Source organism: Mobula birostris, chromosome 28 (assembly GCF_030028105.1).
Source record: "Mobula birostris isolate sMobBir1 chromosome 28, sMobBir1.hap1, whole genome shotgun sequence".
Classification (NCBI taxonomy): Eukaryota; Metazoa; Chordata; class Chondrichthyes; order Myliobatiformes; family Myliobatidae; genus Mobula; species Mobula birostris.
In genome coordinates this window covers 140,165-161,214 of record NC_092397.1, presented here as the reverse complement: position 1 = coordinate 161,214, position 21,050 = coordinate 140,165, and the positions used below count along the sequence as shown (strand labels likewise).

The following is a 21,050-nucleotide window of genomic DNA, read 5'->3' as shown; positions in this document are numbered from 1 at the left end:
AAAAAACATTTCCCCTCACATCTCCTTTCAAATTACCTCCTCTCACCTTAAATACATGCCTCTGTTATTAGACATTTCAACCCTTGGAATGAGTCTTCTTTATCAGTGCCCCTCATAATCTTATCAAATCCCTCCCTCCCCCCCCATCAGCCTCTGCTGCTCCAGAGGAAACAACCTGTTAGCACATCTCATGTAGCACATGCCCTCTAATCCAGGCAATATCCTGGTAAACCTCTTCTGCACCCTCTCCAAAGCCTCAACATCCTTCCATCCTTCCAATAGTGGGGAGACCAGAACTGAATGCAAAACTCCTGATGTGGCCAAACTAGAGTTTTATAAAGCTGCAACATAACTTCCTGACTTTTGAACTCAATGCCTCACCAAATAAAGGCCTTCATCTGCCCTCTTAACCACTCCATCAGCCTCTGTAGCCACTCGCAGGGAGCTATGAACTTCGACCCCAAGATCCCTCTGCTCATCAACACTGTTAAGGGTCTTGCCTTTAACAGCATACTATCTCTTTACATTTTCCCAAATTTAGGACCCCTACCATTAGTTGGACCCCGGGACGTACCTGCTTCACCACTTCATCTGGCTGCTTGTTCCATATATGCACCATCCTCTGCATGATGTAGTTGCACTTCAGGTTACTTTAACATATTTTCCCCTCATCTTAACCCATGCCCTCTAGATTTTAGATCCCTTTCCCTGAGAAAAGACTGTGTGCATTGTGCCTGTCAGCACCTCTCATGATTTTATACACCTTTGCAATGCAGCCTCTACACTCTAAGGTCCTAGCCTGCCCAACCGCTCCCTATAACTCAGGCCCATGCATCCATAGAACCATAGAACCATAGAACCATAGAAACTACAGCACAGAAACAGGCCTTTTGGCCCTTTTTGGCTGTGCCGAACCATTTTCTGCCTAGTCCCACTGACCTGCACATGGACCATATCCCTCCAGACACCTCCCATCCATGTATCTGTCCAATTTATTCTTAAATGTTAAAAAAGAACCCGCATTTACCACCTCGTCTGGCAGCTCATTCCATACTCCCACCACTCTCTGTGTGAAGAAGCCCCCCCTAATGTTCCCTTTAAACTTTTCCCCCCTCACCCTTAACCCATGTCCTCTGGTTTTTTTCTCCACTGGCCTCCGTGGAAAAAGCCTGCTTGCATTCACTCTATCTATACCCATCATAATTTTATATACCTCTATCAAATCTCCCCTCATTCTTCTACGCTCCAGGGAATAAAGTCCTAACCTATTCAACCTTTCTCTGTAACTGAGTTTCTCAAGTCCCGGCAACATCCTTGTAACCTTCTCTGCACTCTTTCAACCTTATTTATATCCTTCCTGTAATTTGGTGACCAAAACTGAACACAATACTCCAGATTCGGCCTCACCAATGCCTTATACAACCTCATCATAACATTCCAGCTCTTATACTCAATACTTCGATTAATAAAGACCAATGTACCAAAAGCTCTCTTTACGACCCTATCTACCTGTGACGACACTTTTAGAGAATTTTGTATCTGTATTCCCAGATCCCTCTGTTCCACTGCACTCCTCAGTGCCTTACCATTAACCCTGTATGTTCTACCTTGGTCCTGGCAACATTTTCAAAAAGTTTCCTTGCATTTTTTCCAGCTTAATGGCATGCTTCCTTTAACAAGATGGCCAAAACTCCACAATATTACTGTGAGAGTACCTTCACCACACAGACCACTATGGTTCAAGCAGGTAGCTCAGCCCTATTAAGGGCTGATTAGATGAGGGGCAATAACTTCCAGCCATATGACAGTGGGGTGGTTCCCTGAGCAGACTGTCCAGTTCATCTGGCAAAATGCCTCATCGCCAGATCTCACCAACAGGCACCAGGACCTCGCCTGGCTGGCGGTGAGAGGGAGCCTCCCAGTCAGAGCCCTCCTGTACACCCGGAACGTCGTCTCCGCACCCCACTGCCCACGGGAGGACTGCAGTGAGGAGGAGTCTGTGACCCACCTCTTTTCACACTGCCAGTTCGCAAAGAGGGTGTGGAGGAGAATGGACAGGCTAGTGTCACATTTCATCCCCAGCAGCTGCGTAACAGAGGACTCTCTGATCTACGGGCTGTTCCCGGGGACGCACACGGAGACCAACATCCAGTGCTGCTGGCAGATCATCAACTTGGTGAAAGTCACTCTTTGGTCGGCCCGAAACTTGATGATCTACCAGCACATGGAGATGTCCGTGGGAGAATGCTGCCGACTGGCACATTCTCGGCTGCAGGAGTACGTGCTGAGGGACGCACTGAAACTCGGTGCAGCCACCGCAAGGGCCCGGTGGGGAAGGACCATGGTATAGGTTTCTCCACCCGCGGGAGTGGCAGGGGTCGGGGGCAGGGAGTATACCCCTCAACAATGATATGCTGAGCTGAACTACTGGAGTGCCACGTGGGTGGCTATAAATACGGATATGTACTGCCTATAATGGAAACGTATGTAAAGGATGAAAAGTTATTGAATGGTTTATTGTATATATTTATTTTTGAATAAAGTATATTTTGAAATTAAAAAAAAACAAACAAACAAACAAACTTCCAGCCATACCTATATCAGTGAATGAGAAACTAGAGTAGCCACGCCACCCTCCGGGGTGAGCAGAGCACCAGGATTTCACTGCAGAGATAGAATGTTCATCTCTGGGGAAAACAGACAGATTCATTTTCCAGAAACTTGTGCCTATTTCCCTTCACGAGGAAATCTGCAGATGCTGGAATTTCAAGCAACACACATAAAAGTTGCTGGTGAACGCAGCAGGCCAGGCAGCATCTCTAGGGCCTCGGCCTAAAATGTCGACTGTACCTCTTCCTAGAGATGCTGCCTGGCCTGCTGCATTCACCAGCAACTTTTATGTATGTTGCTTATTTCCCTTCATATGCCTTTGTTTCTAACTTCTAAAATATTAGAGGGCGGAATTAAAGACACATCACTCGCAGTTCAGAATCTTCAGTGGGTTTCTATAAGCTCCGTGACATGGCTTTAGTGGCGGGATTGATGTGGCACAGTTGGAGGCAGGAAGCTGTGATGAAGTTGGCATATCAGCGTAGAGCCCAGGATAGTTCATGAACTCCAGAATGATTTGGTCACCATGAACTCCTGGATGGGTGGCAAATCAGCATAGATTAGTTTAATCATTCTATCACCACCACTACTTTTTTTGATAGAACACTTTTCAATCAATGCCTTTAAAAGGCAGGGTTACACTCGCCACCTGCTGGCCTGCAGGGAACATTTTTAACGCACAGTAATGTCAACAGCAAGAACCAACAATGAGCCACATCGAAAGAGAGAGAGAGAGAATCCAATATGACTGAAGGAATAAGAATTCGGCCAGACTTTGATTCAGGGGTTTAACAGAATCATAGGTACCTGAGCTAACCCTGCAATTCTCTGTCCCAGCCATCCAGTCCGACTCCACCCAAACCCTCAGTGATCGATGAGTGGGCATCATCTGTCAAACCAAAAACTGACCCTGAATTAATTAATAAGCACATCTACAAGATGGTTGAGGTAAGAACACCTTCGTACCAGGTCTGCACAATAACATTGTCTGAATATGGGAGCAGGGGTTCAAACGTTTAAGGCACAAGACTCTGGGTGATGAAGTTCATTTGCTTCCAAGGGAGGTGAGTATTGGGATTCAGAGGTAACAATTTTGAAGAGGGTGAGAAATGATTTGTGAAAATGGATGATAGACTTCTGTTACGTGGAGGAAGTTCAGAAGCAAAGGAAAAAGAGTGGTGATCGAGAGCCCAAACTGGAAGAGTTCAGAAATGTTGAAGGAGTGTGCAGAGGCCAGAGACAGAGAGGGGTGTAGGGGCCAGTGGGTGTTACAGAGACAGGGAGGGGTGTAGGGGCTGGAGGGGGTTACAGAGACAGGGAGGGGTGAAGGGGCTGGAGGGGGTTACAGAGACAGGGAGGGGTGTAGGGGCTGGAGGGGGTTACAGAGACAGGGAGGGGTGTAGGGGCTGGAGGGGGTTACAGAGACAGGGAGGGGTGTAGGGGCTGGAGGGGGTTACAGAGACAGGGAGGGGTGAAGGGACTGGAGGGGGTTACAGAGACAGGGAGGAGTGTAGGGGCTGGAGGGGGTTACAGAGACAGGGAGGGGTGTAGGGGCTGGAGGGGGTTACAGAGACCAGGGAGGGGTGTAAGGGCCGGAGGGGGTTACAGAGACAGGAAGGGGTGTAGGGGCTGGAGGGGGTTACAGAGACAGGGAGGGGTGTAGGGGCTGGAGAGGGTTACAGAGACAGGGAGGGGTGTAGGTGATGGAGGGGGTTACAGAGACAGGGAGGGGTGTAGGGGCCGGAGGGGGTTACAGAGACAGGGAAGGGTGTAGGGGCCAGAGGGGGTTACAGAGACGGGGAGGGGTGTAGGGGCCAATGAGGTTTACAGAGACAGACAGAGGTGTAGGGGCCAGAGGGGATTACGTAGACAGGGAGGGCTGTATGGGCCAGAAGGGGTTACAGACACAGGAATGGGTCTTGGGGCCAGAGGGGTTTACAGAGACAGGGAGGGGTGTAGTGGCTGGAGGGGGGTTTCAGAGACAGGAAGGAATATAGGGTCTTGAGGGGATCACAGAGACAGGGAGGGATGTAGGGGTTGGAGGGGTTACAGGGACAGGGAGGGATGTAGGGGTTGGAGGGGTTACAGGGACAGGGAGAGATGTAGGGCTGGAGAGGGTTACAGCGATGGGGAGTGGTGTGAGGACAGAGCAGTTTATAGATATAAGATGGTTTGTAGGTGATGGGGTGAGAGGTGATCACAGAAATAGCAATGGGTATTGGGGATGGAGGTGATTACAGGGATGGTGAGGGATATATGTGCTGAAAGAATTACAGGTACAGAGAGAGTGTTGGAATGCTTCTGGTTTGCAGGTTGAAGGCTGGTTTCAAAGGGATGTATCTGAGGGGTGATTACAAAGGGATGTATTTGAGGGGTGATTACAAAGGGTTGTATCTGAGGGTTGGTGACAAAGGGTTGTATCTGAGGGTTGGTTACATTTCAAAGTACATTTCCATTTGGTATTGACTGATATTGTCTCTCTTTTTATCTCCCCATTTCTATTTACTGGCTCCAGTCTGTCTTCAGGAACTTTGACGTTGACCAAGATGGCTACATCTCACAGAAAGAGTTTAACATTATATCTTCTAACTTCCCCTATCTGGACAGGTTCAGTGTTCTGGATGAGAACAAGTGAGTCCTGGTTAATCTCTGTCAGAGATTTGATAAGATAAGTCCCCCTGCATTTTGCAGTTCTGTTAAGCAAAAACATTTGAACAAATACATTGTTAAAATTTTTCTGAAGTATATGGAGCCAAATGCAAGCAAAGTCCTGGTAGTCAACTAGGTCGACATGAGTGAGTTAGGCTTAGGGCCTGTTTCCACACTGAAAAACTCTATCACTGTCATGTCATCACTGATAAATCTGACTGGGAATTCAAGAAAAGCCCTTTTCCCTAAAGAGTGAAGTAGGGAGGGAAAAATAAGGAACTCGCCCCCAGAGACAAGGTAGGTTCAATTTAAAAGCTGAATACAGCAGAGGGAGAGGAAGAGAGAGGGAAATTCGGGTGACTCCCACATAATGGAAGAGTTGTGTTCCTAGAAAACTCTGTGTAACATGAAGCTATGTCATCTGTGCATTGTCAAGAAATCTAAGGTGGAAAATGTGTTTATTTATTAGCTATTTTTCTCAGCAATCCCATGAATGCTATTTTTCTCAAACTTTTGGGTAGTAAATTATGAATGGTGTAAACGTGAATTTCCATTACCTGAATGGCCATAACACAGGGTTCACCTTTATCTTCTGTGGGTGGAGGTTTGTGTAAAATGACTTGATTTAGTTCTAGAGAACATACTTAGGCCAAAAACTTTGCTGCAGGCCATCCTCCCATCAGCATGAGGGAATACAGTGAAGTGGAGGAGGGTCTCAAAGGCTCCAAAGGACGTAAGGGGAAAGTCACTTGTCGAGTGGGATCCCTACTTTCTGCTGATCTGAAAACAGTGCCGAGAGAACAGGAAACAGTTGACGGAAAGCCTGGTTCACTCCATAACTGATCTCACTGAGGGGGAAGTCTTCTCCCAAATCTACAAAGGCTGCAACTCCAATTTCATTAAATGTGTGAAGCATCCACACTGTTGCTTATTGCCCCTTACTTGTCACGGCAGGTCACACTAAGTCTAAGGCAGGAAGTTAAATGTTAACTTAGTGTATCAGGGATGGGTAAAGAAAAGAAGGAGTTTCCCTCATTCCCCCAAAGAGGTAACAGGGAATAAAATGCACAAGAGAAGGAGATGGAGCCACATGAAACATAATTATACAAGAAAGAACACAAACAGACATAACACCATTGAGGTTGTATAAAAGTCAGTTACAGAGAAAGTAAACTGCAGGCAGAAAATCAAGGGCCGTTATAAAGTGGATTGAGAGATCAAAAATTCTCCTTTATTACCCAGGAGGTCCATTCAGGAGCCTGTTAAGAGCAGGATAGAAGCTGTCCTTGAACCTATTGGTACATGTTCTGAAATTTTTGAATCTTCTGCCTGTTGGGAGGTGGGAAGGAGAGGGAATGACTAAGGTGGAAAAAGTCTTCGATTATGCTTGCTCCTTTCACGAGGCAGCAGGAACTGGAGTGTGATGGACTCAGCTCTCCGCAGTTTCTAGCAGTCTTGGGCAGAGTTTTGTGGACTGGTACATCAATGATTCAGCTTGGTTGGAGGCCACTCGGCCTATTGAGCTTGGGCTTACTTCACTGTGCAGTTATAGTGACCCTCTGCTGTTAACGCTGTAGTTCAAAGAGTGGAACTGGGATAGATTTCATCTTGCTGATATAATATACACCTCAAAGACATTTTTGTAAAACACAAGTGTCATTTTGCGACAAGTTCTCCTAATTATCATAAACACGAGAGATTAGAAATCCAGAGCAACATACAGAAAATGTTTTAGAAACGCAGCAAGTTAGGCAGTGTCTATGGAGGAGAATAAACAAGCAACATTTTGGGCCAAAACCCTTCATCACGACTCTAATCATCAGTGTGGCGTTCTGAATCTCATTACTGAGACCAGAGACAAATTACAAACAGCTGAAAACTGAAGTCAGGAAGTTAAGTGGACAAGGAGCGACAAGGGAGCATCAGAATTAGCCAGCTTCATTTGTTCCAGGTATTTCCTAGATCCATTTCTTCCAGGCCTTGAAACTCAGGAGGGGTTAATTGGATAGAGGAGGAATTATAGTTATGGCTCCATTCAACTTTTTGAATCTATGTTGCATCTTGGTAGAGCAATTTTGTCAGTCCAGTTCCTTATAGACCACTGCTTTCCTCTCAGTTAAAAACAAAACAGAAACAAAATACAAACAACCTCCCTTGTTTTTACCAGGTATGGGAGATGAAGAACTGGAGGACAGAGACCTAGAGTGCGAGGGAGAGATTTAATAGGATCTTGAGGGGCAGCGAGCTGCCAGAGGAACTAGTTTTTTTTAGATTATGAGAACACTCAGGCCTCCTTTATTGTCATTGAGGCAGGTACATTAACATTTTAATGGCACTTGGTACCTGGAAAGGAAAGGTTTAGAGGGATATGGACAGGAAAGGTTTAGAGGGATATGGACAGGAAAGGTTTAGAGGGATATGGACAGGAAAGGTTTAGAGGGATATGGACAGGAAAGGTTTAGAGGGACATGGACAGGAAAGGTTTAGAGGGACATGGACAGGAAAGGTTTAGAGGGATATGGACAGGAAAGGTTTAGAGGGATATGGACAGGAAAGGTTTAGAGGGACATGGACAGGAAAGGTTTAGAGGGACATGGACAGGAAAGGTTTAGAGGGATATGGACAGGAAAGGTTTAGAGGGATATGGACAGGAAAGGTTTAGAGGGACATGGACAGGAAAGGTTTAGAGGGATATGGACAGGAAAGGTTTAGAGGGATATGGACAGGAAAGGTTTAGAGGGACATGGACAGGAAAGGTTTAGAGGGACATGGACAGGAAAGGTTTAGAGGGACATGGACAGGAAAGGTTTAGAGGGATATGGACAGGAAAGGTTTAGAGGGACATGGACAGGAAAGGTTTAGAGGGACATGGACAGGAAAGGTTTAGAGGGACATGGACAGGAAAGGTTTAGAGGGACATGGACAGGAAAGGTTTAGAGGGACATGGACAGGAAAGGTTTAGAGGGACATGGACAGGAAAGGTTTAGAGGGACATGGACAGGAAAGGTTTAGAGGGACATGGACAGGAAAGGTTTAGAGGGTTATGGGGCAACCACAGGCAAATGAGACTGGCTGGACTGAAGGACGTGTTTCTGTGTTGTATTACTCTATGACACATAGGTGAGAGGTTGGAACTAAGACCAGCCAGGATCTCATGCAATAGACAAAGCAGCTTGAAGGGCAGAACGAACAGAGGGTGTCCTGCTGTCCTAGTGATGGGAGGTAGTTCATGAGAAAGTGACAGCCTCGTTAATAATCTTGGGTCTATTGCAACTCTTCTCTAATGATTCTCAGATTTCTCTTTTTGTCTTCCAGAGATGGTCAGATCAGCAGAGATGAAATGATTACGTACTTCAAGCAAGCTAACTCACTTCTCAACTGCAAGATGGGATTCATTCATAACTTCATGGAGACCACGTACTTGAAACCCACCTTCTGTGATCACTGCAAGAGCTTTGTATGTGTAGCTGCGTTGTATGTGTTTTAGGCCATTTTGCAATGTGTTAAGGGAGCTGAGGGAGGAGAGCATGAGTTTGTCAGGGTTGGGGAAACCCACCTTGCCTAGCTCTTTGTACTAAGGGTGAAGTTCCAGAGTGAGAGATGGTTAACTCCAGCTAATCCTGAGGAGTGATCCTCAGCGACTGTCCATCATTCTTAACCAGTGGTTATTTTTTCTTGATGTCATTAAGCTGAGACTGTGCTATGGGTAACACACACTGTATAGACACATTGGCGCCTTCAGTTATGCTGAATTGAAGCTACGGGTAACCCACGCTGTACAGACCCGGGTGTACATTACACAGAGTGCCTTGAGTCACACTGATACACTCTCATCTCCTCCCACAGATCTGGGGTTTATACAAACAAGGCTACAAGTGTAAAGGTGAGTAGGTCCCAGGACGGATTAATCGAGCCATGCCGAAGATATTATCTGATACAATGATCTGGGCCCTCACCTCTTCTGTCATCAGTTACCCCAATTCATCAGTCTCCTGGTCTCAGGTTTAAAGTTTCCTCTTCGCTGTCGATAAGGGTTTGTACGTTCTCACCTTGACCACATCAGTTTCCTTCCTTGATCCAAAGGTATACCGGCTGGTAGGTTAATTGGTCATTTTAAGTTATCCCGCGATTTGGCCAGTGTTCAATCAAGGGAACCTGGACTGTACAGCTCGAAGGGCTGGAAGGCTCTGTTCTGTGCTGTATGTTAATAAATAAATTAATAATGAAAGAATAACAGAAACATAGAAAACCTACAGCATAGTACAGGCCCTTTGGCCCACAAAGCTGTGCTGAACATGTCCTTACCTTAGAACTACCTAGGCTTACTCATAGCCCTCTATTTTTCTAAGCTCCATGTATCCACCAGGAGTCTTTTAAAAGACCCAATTGTATCTGCCTCCACCACTGTCACCAGCAGCCCATTCCACGCACTCACCACTCTCTGTGTAAAAAAACTTACCCCTGCCGTCTCCTCTGTACCTAGTTCCAAGCACCTTAAAACTATGCCCTCTCGTGCTAGCCATTTCAGCCCTGGGAAAAAGCCTCTGACTATCCACACGATCAATGCCTCCCATTATCTTGTACACCTCTATCATGTCACCTTTCATCCTCTGTCACTCCAAGGAGGAAAGACCGAGTTCACTCATCCTATTCTCATGAGGCATGCTCCCCAATCCAGGCAACATCCTTGTAAATCTCCCCTGCACCCTTTCTATGGTTTCCACATCCTTCCTGTAGTGAGGCGACCAGAACTGAGCACAGTACTCCAAGTGTGGTCTGACCAGGGTCCTATATAGCTGCAACATTACCTCTCGGCTCTTAAACTCAATCCCACGACTGATGAAGGCCAATGCACTGTATGCCCTCTTAACCAGGGAGTCAACCTGCGCAGCTTTGGGTGTCCTTTGGACTCAGACCCCAAGATAGAACATAGAACATAGAATAGTACAGCACAGTACAGGCCCTTCAGCCCACAATGTTGTGCCGACCCTCAAACCCTGCCTCCCATATAAGCCCCCACCTTAGATTCCTCCATATACCTGTCTAGTAGTCTCTTAAACTTCACTAGTGTATCTGCCTCCACCACTGACTCAGGCAGTGCATTCCACACACCAACCACTCTCTGAGTAAAAAACCTTCCTCTAATATCCCCCTTGAACTTCCCACCCCTTACCTTAAAGCCATGTCCTCTTGTATTGAGCAGTGGTGCCCTGGGAAGAGGCGCTGGCTATCCACTCTATCTATTCCTCTTATTATCTTGTACACCTCTATCATGTCTCCTCTCATCCTCCTTCTCTCCAAAGAGTAAAGCCCTAGCTCCCTTAATCTCTGATCATAATGCATACTTTCTAAACCAGGCAGCATCCTGGTAAATCTCCTCTGTACCCTTTCTAATGCTTCCACATCCTTCCTATAGTGAGGTGACCAGAACTGGACACAATACTCCATGTGTGGCCTAACCAGAGTTTTATAGAGCTGCATCATTACGTCGCGACTCTTAAACTCTATCCCTCGACTTTTGAAAGCTAACACCCCATATGCTTTCTTAACTACCCTATCCACCTGTGCGGCAACTTTCAGGGATCTGTGGACATGTACCCCGAGATCCCTCTGCTCCTCCACACTACCAAGTATCCTGCCATTTACTTTGTACTCTGCCTTGGAGTTTGTCCTTCCAAAGTGTACCACCTCACACTTCTCTGGGTTGAACTCCATCTGCCACTTCTCAGCCCACTTCTGCATCCTATCAATGCCTCTCTGCAATCTTTGACAATCCTCTACACTATCTACAACACCACCAACCTTTGTGTCGTCTGCAAACTTGCCAACCCACCCTTCTACCCCCACATCCAGGTCGTCAATAAAAATCACGAAAAGTAGAGGTCCCAGAACCGATCCTTGTGGGACACCACTAGTCACAATCCTCCAATCTGAATGTACTCCCTCCACCACCACCCTCTGCCTTCTGCAGGCAAGACAATTCTGAATCCACCTGGCCAAACTTCCCTGGATCCCATGCCTTCTAACTTTCTGAATAAGCCTACCGTGTGGAACCTTGTCAAATGCCTTACTAAAATCCATGTAGATCACATCCACTGCACTACCCTCATCTATATGCCTGGTCACCTCCTCAAAGAACTCAATCAGGCTTGTTAGACACGATCTGCCCTTCACAAAGCCATGCTGACTGTCCCTGATCAGACCATGATTCTCTAAATGCCTATAGATCCTATCTCTAAGAATCTTTTCCAACAGCTTTCCCACCACAGACGTAAGGCTCACTGGTCTATAATTACCCGGACTATCCCTACTACCTTTTTTGAACAAGGGAACAACATTCGCCTCCCTCCAATCCTCCGGTACCATTCCCGCGGACAACGAGGACATAAAGATCCTGGCCAGAGGCTCAGCAATCTCTTCTCTCGCCTCGTGGAGCAGCCTGGGGAATATTCCGTCAGGCCCTGGGGACTTATCTGTCCTAATGTATTTTAACAACTCCAACACCTCCTCTCTCTTAATATCAGCATGTTCCAGAACATCAACCTCACTCATATTGTCCTCACCATCATCAAGTTCCCTCTCATTGGTGAATACTGAAGAGAAGTATTCATTGAGGACCTCACTCACTTCCACAGCTTCCAGGCACATCTTCCCACCTTTATCTCTAATCGGTCCTACCTTCACTCCTGTCATCCTTTTTTTCTTCACATAATTGAAGAATGCCTTGGGGTTTTCCTTTACCCTACTCGCCAAGGCCTTGTCATGCCCCCTTCTTGCTCTTCTCAGCCCCTTCTTAAGCTCCTTTCTTACTTCCCTATATTCCTCAATAGACCCATCTGATCCTGCTTCCTAAACCTCATGTATGCTGCCTTCTTCCACCTGACTAGATTTTCCACCTCACTTGTCACCCATTGTTCCCTTACCCTACCATTCTTCATCTTCCTCACCGGGACAAATTTATCCCTTACATCCCGCAAGAGATCTCTAAACATCGACCACATGCCCATAGTACGTTTCCCTGCAAAAACATCATCCCAATCCACACCCGCAAGTTCTAGTCTTATAGCCTCATAATTTGCCTTTCCCCAATTAAAAATTTTCCTGTCCTCTTTGATTCTATCCTTTTCCATGATAATTATAAAGGCCAGGGAGCGGTGGTCACTGTCCCCCAGATGCTCACCCACTGAGAGATCTGTGACCTGACCCGGTTCATTACCTAGTACTAGATCTAGTATGGCATTCCCCCGGTTGGTCTGTCCACATACTGTGACAAGAATCCACCCTGGACACACTTAACAAACTCTGCCCCATCTAAACCCTTGGAACTAATGAGGTGCCAATCAATATTAGGGAAGTAAAAGTCACCCATGATAACAACCCTGTTATTTTTGCACCTTTCAAAAATCTGCCTCCCAATCTGCTCCTCTGTATCTCTGCTGCTACCAGGGGGCCTATAGAATACCCCCAGTAGAGTAACTGCTCCCTTCCTGTTCCTGACTTCCACCCATACTGACTCAAAAGAGGATCCTGCTACATTACCCACCCTTTCTGTAGCTGTAATAGTATCCCTGACCAGTAATGCCACCCCTCCTCCCCTTTTTCCGCCCTCTCTATCCCTTTTAAAGCACTGAAATCCAGGAATATTGAGAATCCATTCCTGCCCTGGTGCCATCCAAGTCTCTGTAATAGCCACTACATCATAATTCCATGTATGTATCCAAGCTCTCAGTTCATCACCTTTGTTCCTGATGCTTCTTGCATTGAGGTACACACATTTCAGCCCTTCTACCTTACTGTCCTTACACCGTTTATTCTGCTTCTCTTTCCTCAAAGCCTCTCTGTATGTCAGATCTGGCTTTACTCCATGCACTTCTTTCACTGCTCTATCGCTCGGGGTCCCATCCCCCTCGCAAATTAGTTTAAACCGTCCCGAACCATGTTAGCAAACCTACCTGCAAGAATATTGCTCCCCCTCGAGTTCAGGTGCAACCCATCCAATCTGTACAGGTCCCACCTTCCCCAGAAGAGATCCCAATGATCTAAAAATCTAAAACCCTGCTCCCTGCACCAACTCCTCAGCCACACATTCAACTGCCATCTCCTCCAATTCTTACCATCTCTGTCACGTAGCACTGGCAGCAATCCTGAGAACGCCACCCTTGAGGTCCTGTTCTTCAGCCTTCTGCCTAGTTCCCGAAACACACACTTCAGGACCTCATCCCTCTTCCTGCTTATGTCGTTGGTCCCAACATGTATCACGACTTCTGGCTGCTTTCCCTCTCGTACCAGGATGTCGTGCACCCGGTCAGAGACATCCCGGACCCTGGCACCCGGGAGGCAACAAACCATGCGGGTGTCCTTCTCACGTCCACAAAATCTCCTGTCTGCTCCCCTGACTATAGAGTCTCCAATGATGACAGCTCTCCTCTCCTCCGTCCCACCCTTCTGCACCACCGGCTCAGACTCAGTGCCGGAGGCCCTGCCACCGTGGCTCACACCTGGTCGGTCGTCCCCGCCAACAGTATCCAGGACGGTAAACTTATTATTCAGGGAAATGGCTACAGGGGTGCTCTGCACTACCTGTCTGCTCACCTTCGCTTTCCCCCCTCTGACTGTCACCCAACGACCTGCTTCCGACAGCCTAGGTGTGACTACCTCCCTGTAGCTCTCATCTATGACTGCCTCATTCTCCCTTATGAGTCGAAGGTCATCCAGCTGCTGCTCCAGATTCCTTACACGGTCTTCCAGATCGCCCAGCCGTATGCACTTCTGGCAGATGTGACTCTGCGGGAGAGGGTCCCTCTGATCCTCCACGCTGCCAAGAGTCTTACCATTAATACTATATTCTGCCATCATATTTGACCTACCAAAATGAACCACCTCACACTTACCTGGGTTGAACTCCATCTACCACTTCTCAGCCCAGTTTTACATTCTATCAATATCCCGCTGTAATCTCTGACAGCCCTCCACACTCTCCACAACACCCCCAACCTATGTGTCATCAGCAAACTTACTAACCTATCCTTCCACTTCCTCATTCAGGACATTTATAAAAATCACAAAGAGTAGGGGTCCCAGAACAGATCCCTGGCGTACACCACTGGTCACCGGCCTCCATGCAGAATATGACCCGTCTACAACCACTCTTTGCCTTCTGTGGGCAAGCCAGTTCTGGATCCACAAAGCGATGTCCCCTTGGATCCCATGCTTCCTTACTTTCTCAATAATTACTGAGAAGGTTTGATGGCAGGAGTGATTCCCAGCTCTCACCCGGGCTTGGTGTTGAGCAGTAGCTCCCAGCTTCACCCATGGAAACCCATCTCTAATTCCCAGACACTCTCTCCTGTTCCCAGCCTTCCTGACCAAATTTTTCTCCATCCACCCTGTCAGCTTCCTTTAATATTCCAGAAACTCCCATTTAATCCCCCCTAACCTTTGAAATTCCAGTGAATGGTATCTCTATTTGTAAGTGAACCCAAGCCTGTACCTTCGAGAGCAATCTCTCCTGCCTATGATGTGGGGCCAGAGCTGTTCTTAGTTTACTTGGACATAGTTTGATGTGGTGAGGAGAGTTTATTCTCATTAATATTTTGTCTTCACCATTTTCATTCACAGCCTGTGGAATCAGCTGTCACAAACAGTGTAAGAGCCTCCTGGTGAAGGAGTGTCGTAAACGCACCAAGAGTATTAGCCTGGACAGTCCGGGTCCCACACTCAGGAGATCTTTCAGCGTTCCTGCCACACACTCAGCTCCTAATTCTGAAGGTGAGGCAGCCTCTGGTTGGCCATGCATCCATGGGACCTTGGGAGCTCAAACAGTAAATGAAAAGTTTTTAAAAAATGCAGACACTGGACATCTGAAAAAGCATAAAATGTTGGAAACTTTTAACAGTCTGGCACAATCTGTGAAAAGGGAAACTGTATACAATTCTTCCAGGTGAGGCAACGCTTCACCTGCGAATCTGCTGGGGTCATCTGTTGTGTTTGGTGCCTCCACTGCATTAATGGACCCATCGTGAATTGGGGGAACACTTTGTCTTGCACCTCTGCTCCATCTGTCAAAAGTTGAACTTTCCGGTGGCCAGACATTTTAATTCTGATTCTCATTTATAGAACATAGAATAGTACAGCACAGTACAGGCCCTTCAGCCCACAATGTTGTGCCGACCCTCAAACCCTGTCTCCTATATAAGCCCCCACCTTAAATTCCTCTATATACCTGTCTAGTAGTCTCTTAAACTTCACTAGTGTACCTGCCTCCACCACTGACTCAGGCAGTGCATTCCACGCACCAACCACTCTCTGAGTAAAAAACCTTCCTCTAATATCCCCCTTGAACTTCCCACCCCTTACCTTAAAACCATAACCTCTTGTATTGAGCAGTGATGTCCTGGGGAAGAGGCGCTGGCTATCCACTCTATCTATTCCTCTTATTATCTTGTACACCTCTATCATGTCTCCTCTCATCCTCCTTCTCTCCAAAGAGTAAAGCCCTAGCTCCCTTAATCTCTGATCATAATGCATACTCTCTAAACCAGGCAGCATCCTGGTAAATCTGCTCTGTACCCTTTCCAATGCTTCCACATCCTTCCTATAGTGAGGCGACTAGAACTGGACAGAGTACTTCCCGTAATGACATGTCGGTCAATGGCCTCCTCTTGTGCTGAGACGAGGCCACCCTCAGGGTGGTAGAGCAACACCTTATATTTCATCTGGGTCACCTCTAACCCCTGATGGCATGACTCATTTTCTCCTCCTGATAAAAAAAATCCTTTCCCCCCTCTCTTCTTCTACTCTCAAATCTGGCCTCTTACCTCTTACCTACCTACCACCTGCCCCCAGTACCCCTCCTCCTTCCCTTTCACCTAAGTTTTCCCTCATGTTCCCCTTAAACATTTTCACCTTTCCCCCTTAACTATAACCTCCAGTTCTAGTTTCACCTAACCTCAGTGGGAAAAGTCTGCTTGCATTTACTCCTCATAATTTTGTATACTTTTATCAAATCTCCCCTCATTCTTCCATGCTCCAATAAATAAAGTTTTAGACTATTCAATTTTTCCCTGTAACTGAGGTTCTCACGTGTCAGCAACATCCTTGTGAACTTTCCCTGCTCTTTTTTAATATTATTGCTATCTTTCCTGTAGGTAGGTGACCAGAACTGCATACAGTACTCCAAATTAGGCCTCACCAAAGTCTTCTACAGATTCAATATAACATTCCAACTCAGTACTCTGATGTGTGAGTTTGTTAAGATTGCGTTAAGGGGCTAGTCATCAACTTGGGTCAATGGAGTTGCTGACTGAAGAGTGTCCCTCCCCATCTTACTTCACCATCCCAACCCCCAACAATGGACCCTGGAATGGAGTCAGAACACAGAACAGTACGAGTCCAGATGCCCCACACTATTTGACCTACTGCTCTTCACTTGCCCAGATAGTGGAGGAGTGATGACATGTAAGGGAAGAACAGATTTACATTTAAGTAACAGTTTTCTTTTCCTCAAGTGATCCAAAAGCACTCTGCAGTCAACAAAATATACACAACACAAGAAAACAGGAGAAAAGTAGGCCACTCGGCCCCACTAACCTGTCCCACCATCCTATGTGATCATGGCTGCTCTGCCTTATGCATCATTCCCTTCTCTGTTCCAGTTCTCCAACTCTCAGAAGTCCCTCATGGTGTTTTCCATGGTGAGAGAGTCTAGGACAAGAGGGCACAGCCTCAGGATAGAGGGGCGCCCTTTCAAAACAGAGATGCGGAGAAATTTCTTTAGCCAAAGGGTGGTGAATTTGTGGAATTTTTTTGCCACATGCAGCTGTGAAGGCCAGGTTGTTGGGTGTATTTAAGGCAGAGATTGATAGGTTCTTGATTGGACATGGCATCGAAGGTTATGGGGAGAAGGCCAGGAAATAGGGTTGAGGAGAAAAAAAAAGGTTCAACCATGATGGAATGGCAGAGCAGACTCAATGGGTCAGATGCCCTAATTCTGCTCCTATGCCTTATGGTCTCATATTTGAAAAATGCATCGAACTCTTCATTAAACATCTTATGACTGAGCTTGTACATCCCTTGAGGTAAGGAATTCCAGAGATTAACCACCCGCCACATAACAAAATTCCTAAGCATCTCAGTTTGAAATGTCCATCTCCTAATCTTGTCATTTTGCCACTTGTCTAAGCTTTCCCACAACTGGAAACATCTCACCCTGTATCCTGTCCATGACCCTCAGTATATGCTCCGAGAAGGACACCTCCCATTCTTTTCACTTCAAAGAATATTGGTAGAATTTCTCATGGGGCAGCACAGCAATGTATCGGTTAGGTAAGAATTTACATTGCCATCTGTAAGATTGGGGTTCAATTCCTGCTGCCAACTGTAAGGATTTTGTACATTCTCCCCTTGACTGCGTGGGCTTCCTTCCTGGGAGTCCTGATGAAAGGTCAAAGTCCAAAACGTCGACTCGTTATTCTTCTCCATACATGTTGCCTGATCTGCTGAGTTCCTCCAGTGCTTTGCACGTCTTGTTCTGAATTTCCAGTATTGGCGGAATCTCTTGTGTTAATAGCAACACTGTAGCACTGTAAAACAAGCTGGATTAAAGAATGATAACTGGCGGTGTCTAATGTTTTTCACAGTTCTTCAGGAAGAGGTTGAGACTCTGGAAGACGATGTACAGGACATCCATCTGTGAACAACACCCAATGTCTGGTAGGTGCACTGTTACATCATGCATCAACAAACTACACCCGTGCCCACGAACAGTAGCAAGGAAAGATGAGCATCTTCATGTAACAGACCATCTGTTAGATGAACACAGTGAGTCTAGCAGCTCCAGAAATTCCGGCATCTGCAGTTTCTTGTGTCTACATCCCCAAGTATCTTTTCACTAATTTCGGATATCTCAAAATGCAGCCAATTGCTTTAACAGAGGGGCTGCCAACCAATTTTGGGTCTGTTGCATTGGTCTGAGCACTTGGAGAGTGAGAAAGGACAATACAGATAGAACTGTCCTCTGCATTTTATTTATAGTGTGCTTGGTATCTAGGATGCAAAGAGATTCTACAACATTATTCCCTCTGCCCCCACAAAGTACGTGACGAGATAATGTAGACAAGGGGTTCTCAACCTGGAGTCCACGGAGCCTTTGCTTAATGGTATTGATCCAGAGTATAAAAATGGTGGGACAGGATAGTGTAGAGGGAATTTCCTCTGTTTAATCTTTGCCATGGAGTACGTGATAGGAGAGTGTCTTTCTGAAAGTTACTTTCTCCCTAAGCCTCCCTTCCCATGATTCTCTCCCTTCTCCAGCCTGGTATCCCTTTTGTCAATCAACTTTCCAGCTCTTAGCTTCATCCCTCCCCCTCCTGTCTTTTCTTATCATTTCGGATCTCCCCCTCTCCCTCCCCCTCCCACTCCCACTCCCACTTTCAAATCTCTTATTATCTCTTCTTTCAGTTAGTCCTGATGAAGGGTCTTGGCCCGAAACGTCGACTGTACCTCTTCCTATAGATGCTGCCTGGCCTGCTGCGTTCCACCAGCATTTTGTGTGTGTTCCATGGAATATGTGACAGGATAGTGCAGAGGCAGTTCCCATGCTGATTGTTCACTGGAAATGTTTCATGGACACTACAAACAGTTTGAAGAGACAGTGCCTCTTCATATTTCCCCAGATATTTTTTCTCAGATCTCACCTCATATCTTTTGCTTCTTTTTCTAGGCTCAAACCATCATCCCAGTTGCAAGGTGTGACACTGTTGAATGGGACCAATGACTGTTCCACATATTTGATTCAGATGTGAATGATCACATGGCCTGCTTCTGTCTTCATAACCTGCAAGCACGTTTTGTGCATTTCCCTTCAGTGTGTCTCCATTGGCTTTTACTTACTTGATCAATCACCAAGCATCAAATGCTGTTGTTATTGACCGGCCTCAGTGGCAGTGGTCAGCAGTTGCCTGATCGATTACCATTGGAACCGCACATGATGGAAACTGCTTTAGAGTGGGGTATGGGGTTAAATGGACTCTCAACAAAGTCCCCATTCACCATTGCTATTTATTCTATGTAACTCCCACAAATTGCTCATCTGTTTTGGTAGTTTGTCTTCACATTTGTATAACAGTCCAAATAAAATGGCAGCCGTTACCATAGTGATAAGTTTTGCTTTGTGTGCCTGCTGTATTTCTGTCTATTCACAAAGTGTCTGTGGAGAGCATTTTGTGCCCAGTGACCATAAGCACAGCGTAACAGCACAGTACAAGCCCTTCAGCCCACGATGTTGTGCTGACCTTTTAACCAATATCAATCTAATCCTTCAGTTTTCTATCATCTACAGTATGTGCCTATCAAAGGGTTTCTTAAAAGTCCCTAATGTATCTGCCTCTACCACCATCCTTGGCAAGCCACTCCACGCACCTACTGCTCTGTTTAAAGAATTTAACTATGTCATCTTCCCTGTACTTTCCTCTCATCACCTTAAAATTATGCCCCCTAGAATTAGCTATTTTGGCCCTGGGAAAAAGTCATAGTTATAGGATATTACAGCAAAGAAACAGGCCCTTCAGCCCATCTAGTCCATGCCAAACTTATTCCACCTAGTCTCATTGATTTGCACCTGGACCATAGCCCTCCATATCCACTAGTCAACAACTCCAGGCAGAATATTCTGTACTTACCTCTACCTTCTATGAACAAACCATTTCTGAATCCACATAGCCAAATTTCCCAGGATCCCATCTCTCTTGACCTTCTAAATGAGACTACCATGGGGAACCTTATCAAACATCTTACTAAAATCCTCTGTGATGTGATTTGTCCCATCCTCAAAAAAATTCAGTCAGGCTCATGAGGCATGAGTATGCTCACAAAACCATGCTGACTATCCCTAATCGGACTATGCTTCTCTGAATATTTGTAAATTCTGTCACTAAGAACCCTCTCTAATAATTTCCCCCCACTATAATTCCCAGGGTTAGCCCTTCTGCCTTTCTTGAACAAAGGAATCACATTTGCCACCCTCCGATCATCTGATACTACTCCCATGGCCAATAAGGATGCAAAGATCATTGCCAAAGGTGCGGCAATCTCTTCTCGTTTCCCATACCAAGCTGGGCTATATCCCATCTGGCCCTGGGGACTCATCTATCCTAATGTTTTTCAAAAGGCATGGATCTAGACCATAAGATCATAAGTCATAGGAGCAGAAGTAGGCCATCTGACCCATCGAGTCTTCTCCACCATTCAATCATCAATTTTTTCTATCTCCTCCTCTAGCCCTGTTCCTGGCCTTCTCCCCGTAACCTTTGATGCCATGTCCAATCAAGAACCTATCTATCTCTGTCTTAAATACACCCACTAACCTGGCCTCCACTGCTACATGTGGCAACAAATCCCACAAATTCACCACCCTTGGGCTAAGGATGAGAGGGGAAAGAGTTAATACAGAGGGACAACTTTTTCACCCTGAGGGTGGTCCATACATGGAACGAGCTGCCAGGGGAAGTGATTAAGCCAAGTACATTAACAACATTTAAAAGAACCTTGGACAGGTACATGGATAGGAAAGATTTAGAGGAATATGGACAGGTACACAGATAGGAAAGGTTTAGAGAGTATGGAAAGGTACATGGGTGGGGAAAGTTTAGAGGGATATGGACAGGTACATGAATAAGAAAGGTTCAGCGGGATATAGACAGGTACCTAGATCAGAATGGTCCAGAGGGATATGGACAGGTACAAGGATAGGAAAGGTTTAGAGGGATATGGACAGGTACACAGATAGGAAAGGT

The 21,050-nt window shown here is 46.2% G+C and overlaps 1 protein-coding gene across 1 annotated transcript in view; it reads left to right on the top strand.

Annotated features, from left to right (window-relative positions):
• LOC140189163 (RAS guanyl-releasing protein 2) overlaps window positions 1-19,412 on the top strand; it is a 139,817-nt gene extending 120,405 nt beyond the window's left edge. The window contains exons 11-17 of the mRNA XM_072245860.1: window positions 3,448-3,558; window positions 5,126-5,241; window positions 8,575-8,716; window positions 9,106-9,142; window positions 14,878-15,027; window positions 17,898-17,970; window positions 18,980-19,412. Of these exons, the coding sequence (XP_072101961.1) occupies window positions 3,448-3,558; window positions 5,126-5,241; window positions 8,575-8,716; window positions 9,106-9,142; window positions 14,878-15,027; window positions 17,898-17,953 (612 nt within the window). The 3' untranslated portion in view covers window positions 17,954-17,970; window positions 18,980-19,412. The remainder of the gene's footprint in view (window positions 1-3,447; window positions 3,559-5,125; window positions 5,242-8,574; window positions 8,717-9,105; window positions 9,143-14,877; window positions 15,028-17,897; window positions 17,971-18,979) is intronic.
• The last annotated feature ends 1,638 nt before the right edge of the window (window positions 19,413-21,050 follow it).